This window comes from Octopus bimaculoides, chromosome 26, assembly GCF_001194135.2.
Source record: "Octopus bimaculoides isolate UCB-OBI-ISO-001 chromosome 26, ASM119413v2, whole genome shotgun sequence".
NCBI classification, from domain to species: Eukaryota; Metazoa; Mollusca; class Cephalopoda; order Octopoda; family Octopodidae; genus Octopus; species Octopus bimaculoides.
Window position 1 is genome coordinate 11,744,351 of NC_069006.1, and position 5,106 is coordinate 11,749,456.

A 5,106-nucleotide genomic window follows, 5' to 3' on the forward strand; every position below is an offset into this window, starting at 1 on the left:
CTAAGGTACTGAGATTTTTCTTACTTTGTTCATAGCTTTACTATGTATGTAATTACACTGACACACACACACTAACAAATACATCTGCCTGTATGACTCTCTCTCGAACTCTCATTATGTGTGTGTGTGGCTTGTGCACATTTCTATTCACCTTATTTTTCTCCACAAGTCTTCAGTCAAACCTAGGCTATGGTCAAAGAAACATACGCAAGGGAGTGCATAGTAGTATGAAGCCAGAAGCAAGATAGTTACACAGTGAACTTTTAACCCCACTGTCATGTACCCCTAATATATATAAATGTACATTTGTTGATGTAGAAAAGAAGAATTGTTTACTCCTTTTAATAACCGACTCATCTGATCTCTGTCCTCAGCTCTATGATACAAATTCCTTGTTTCAAATTAATATAAATTCAAAATCTTCCACCAGTATTCTATGTTAAGTTATGTATCAGCTTAAATATGGAAAGAAAAAAGGTTAAAATGATCTAAATTAAAATCTCCCATCAAAATTTCATATTAACTTATGTTTCAAATTCCAGTTTAATAATGACAAAGTTATTTAACTAAATTCTTCATTATTTTCAAGCGAAGCAATGACTTGTGACCAAGACCTTTGGAAGTATGCTGTGCGTGAGAAGACCCGGCAAGACAAGTGAGACCATAACCCATGGCCTTTACCAGGGGTGTAGGCAACCCGCTTATGCATACCTTTCCTTCTTTGAACACCGAACCCTGCTTGCGAAGACCTGCTGAGGCAAGTGAAATTGAAATCGAAAATTGAACCAAATCCATTGACTGGCACACATGCCAACCTTCCTTCATTGGATACTAAACTCAGCTTGCGAAGACCTGTTGGGGCAAGTGAGATCGAAACTGAACCAAATTTGATGACTGGCACCTGGGTCAGTGGAGCGCTGACAGCACCATCCGAGTGGGATCACTGCCAGAGCAGCGATCTTGCTTCCGTGCTGGTGGCATGTAAAAAGCACCATTTGAGCGCGATTGTTTCCAGCTTTGCCTTACTGGCACTTGTGCAGGTGGCACGTAAAAAAAACACCATTTGAGCGTGGCCGTTGCCAGTACCCCTTGACTGGCCCTCATGCCGGTAGCACATAAAAAGCACCCACTACACTCTCGGAGTGGTTGGTGTTAGGAAGCGCATCCAGCTGTAGAAACTCGGCCAAATCAGATTGGAGCCTGGTGTAACCACCTGGTTCACCAGTCCTCAGTCAAATTGTCCAACCCATGCTAGCATGGAAACCGGACGTTAAATGATGAGGATGATGATGATGATGATGATTAATTGGAACAAAGTGTAATTCAACAGAAATATGGTAACAAAATGGCTGGAAACTAAATAATTTTGATATTGTGTTGTTGTTGTTTAGCCCTTGGTCATCCTTTGATCAGGTAGATCAAGGTCAAAGATATCTCTGCTATGACTATCCATATTTTTTCTCACATATAGTATATGTTTACCCTGGATTATATTATCTAATGTGACCTTATCCTCTCTTTTTTTTAAAAAAAAAAAGATCAGAAGGTTAGGGTGTAATTTGAGGGAAATTTAGTCGTTATCTTTAGCAGATTAAGTGACCATGCAATGGTTCCTTTATTGATTGAATAATGAAGAGAGTGGCGGGTGGGGTGGTGTTAGTGAAGGGACATTGTAGTTTGACTTACCGAAATATTAGCCACAGCGACACCCACTTGCTCAATGTTTTCAAAATATGCTAATATTTCACCATGTATATAAGCAGAGAAGTAGAAATTCACGAGTTTGGACGAGAAATGACTGTAGCTGTTATCAAAACATATTGCATGTACTCCTACAATGGAAAAATTAATTAATAATAAGAATAATAATAATAATAATAATCTTTTCTGCTATAGGCACAGGGCCTGGAATTTGGTGGTAGGGGAGTAGTCAATTATATCGACTCCAGTGTGTAACTGGTACTTAATTTATTGATTCCGAAAGGATGAAAGGCAAATTTGATCTTGGTGGAATTTGAACCCAGAATGTAGCGGCAGACGAAATACCGCTAAGCATTTTGCCTGGCATACTAACGATTCTGCCAGCTCGCCACCTTAATGATAATAATAATAATAATAATAATAATAATAATAATAATAATGGTTTCCAATTTTGACATAAGGCCAGTAGGTTTAGGGGAGGAATTTAAATTGATTACAATGATGTAGACATTATTTTTTGCACATAATCAAAGTATGTGTTTTCTTTGTTCATTGGGTTTGCTGCGGGATGGCACCTGGGGATGACTCTCTTATAACACTGGGTGTTAAAACACCTGAAAATCATAGACAGGTGAGACAACTCACTTTGGATCAAATTCAGGAGTGATGGATACTGATAGTTTACCATTTTTGTGGTTTAGATTTTTACACTGTTTATAGATAGTCAGAGACTGGTGATTTGATTCATCTCCAACATGATGTTGATAAGCCACAAAAATCACAAAATATCAGTATCCATCACTTCTGAATTCAATCTGAGGTGAGTTGTCTTACCTATCTATGACTTTCAGATGTTTTAACACTCAGCGTTATAAAGGGAGTTGTTCCTAAGTGCTATACTGCAGTGAATCCACCGAACAAAGAAAACACATACTTTGAGTACGTACAATCAATAATGTTTATATATATATATATATATATATATATATATATATATGCTAGAAGAGGTGATGGAGGAATGGGGGATTGAGATGAATGGTGATGTGCTCTGCTTGAGAAGACCCATCCTTCTTACTGCAATTGAAGTACTGTTAAACCTTCCTCCACAACTCCTCTTCTAATTCTCATTCTTCCATCAATCTACTCAGTTACCCTATTTCCTTTCTTCATCTTCCCTCCATTGAACTGATATTCTCTGTATCCAACTCATTCTCTATCTCTAATCATCTCTCACACTTTTCTCACTCATCACGCTTGCCTACACATCTGCCTTTTCTGCTCTTCTGTGCTGTCCTGTCTCTTGTATTCACCTCATGCCCTAACTTCATCCCTCTTTCTCTCTCTCTTTTCAGATAGGCAATACATGTATCCACCTCTTCAGCAAGGCACTTCTTCTTGTTCCTCTATCCTTGTTTTTTGTCCCTCAATTCTATACTCACTCACTTGAGGGGTCTTGTCTTCAGGGTACATGGTGACCTTACATGCGCTGATGCCATGTCAAAAGTACCCAGTACGTTCTGTAAAGCGGTTAGTGTTAGGAAGGGCCTCCAGCTGGAGAAATTATACCAGAGCAGACACTAGAACTTGGCACAGCCATCTGGTTCATGTTGAACAATCTAACTCATGCCAGCATGGAAAAAAGGATGTTAAACAATGATGATGATATATCAATACATGTGTCTTTTAAATGACCACCATGACTCTATCATCATGTAATTGTTTCAGTCTTGACACATAATCTCGGATCAAGTCTTTTCCCAAGCAATTAAGACCACAACGAAAAAAAAAAGAAAAGGCTGAAAGAGTGAGATACAAGTTGATACCTTCTTTTGAGTCTTCTTGGGAATACGTTCCTCTGCTTTGCCACAACTGGCTGTACGCAATATCACCTTGAGGTCTTCGAAAAAAGAAATCAATATTTTTATCACCACCTCTTAAAATCTGGAAAATAAAGTACAAGAGATTATATTTAGGGGGATTTTAACCTAATGTGTTATATTAGTTTCAAAATTTGACACAAGGCCAGAAATTTAGGGGGAGGGGTGAATTACAACTGAGGAGCCGGTTATCTCTGCTGAGTAAAACAATAAATCTTATTTTATTCACTACTGGTTAACTTAAAATTGATTTCAAATTTTGGCACAAGGCCAGCAATTTAGGGTGTGGGTAGGTCAATTACATCAACCCAAGTGTCCAACTGGTACTTATTTTATCGACTTCAAAAGGATGAAAGGCAAAGTTGACCTCAGTGGAATTTGAGGTCAGAACATAAAGACGGATGAAATAGTGCTAAGCATTTTGTCCAGCGTGTTGAAGAATCTGCCAACTTGCTGCCTTGACCTAATGAGTTATATGAACAATTGGATGTTGAACATACTTTATATACTCTTTTACTTGTTTCAGTCATTTGACTGCAGCCATGCTGGAGCACCACATTTAGTCGAGCAAATCGACCCCAGGACTTATTCTTTGTAAGCCTAGTACTTATTCTATCGCCGAACTGCTAAGTTATGTGGACATAAACGCACCAGCATCAGTTGTCAAGCGATGTTGTGGGGACAAACACAGACACACAAACACACACACACACATATATATATATATACATATATACGACGGGCTTCTTTCAGTTTCCGTCTACCAAATCCACTCACAAGGCTTTGGTCAGCCCGAGGCTATAGTAGAAGACACTTGCCCAAGGTGCTACGTAGTGGGACTGAACCCGGAACCATGTGGTTCATAAGCAAGCTACTTACCACACAGCCACTCCTGAAAAAAAAAAAACAACAAAACAAAACAACTTTCGGGGATTTTCAAACAAGGATTTCCAAGGGCCTCTTTACTGTTCACTGTTCATGTAATCTATTAAAATTTATTAAAATCTTTCATGCTACCTCAGCTTCTCGTCATCTTAATTCTTTAATTTTTTAATTTTGTCATTTTTCCACATTTTCCATAATTTTCTTCTTCATTTTTCAATTCTGTCATCTTTCATTGTTAGCTTTTTGTTTCCCCATCACTAATTGCTAACTTTTCAATTATCACTTCCTTCTACCTGTTCAATCCTCCTGTCCCTCATTCCTCCTGACTTAGCTTTACTTCTCTTAGCATAGCACCTTCTCTCACCATCACTAACAGCGTTACCCTGTTATCTCTCTGTACTAGACTTCATCATCATCATCATCATCATCATCGTTTAACGTCCGCTTTCCATGCTAGCATGGGTTGGACGATTTGACTGAGGACTGGTGAAACCGGATGGCAACACCAGGCTCCAGTCTAATTTGGCAGAGTTTCTACAGCTGGATGCCCTTCCTAACGCCAACCACTCAGAGAGTGTAGTGGGTGCTTTTACGTGTCACCCTCACGAAAACGGCCACGCTCGAAATGGTGTCTTTTATGTGC

The 5,106-nt window shown here is 39.0% G+C and overlaps 1 protein-coding gene and 1 long non-coding RNA gene across 2 annotated transcripts in view; one reads left to right on the forward strand and one right to left on the reverse strand.

The window, feature by feature from the left end:
* LOC128250934 (uncharacterized) overlaps window positions 1-5,106 on the forward strand; it is a 257,822-nt gene that overhangs the window by 10,422 nt on the left and 242,294 nt on the right. The gene's annotated exons all lie outside the window — the stretch shown is intronic.
* LOC106877479 (uncharacterized) overlaps window positions 1-5,106 on the reverse strand; it is a 19,501-nt gene that overhangs the window by 517 nt on the left and 13,878 nt on the right. The window contains exons 2-3 of the mRNA XM_014926389.1: window positions 3,525-3,642; window positions 1,687-1,832 (exon numbers count right to left, since the gene is read on the reverse strand). Of these exons, the coding sequence (XP_014781875.1) occupies window positions 1,687-1,832; window positions 3,525-3,642 (264 nt within the window). The remainder of the gene's footprint in view (window positions 1-1,686; window positions 1,833-3,524; window positions 3,643-5,106) is intronic.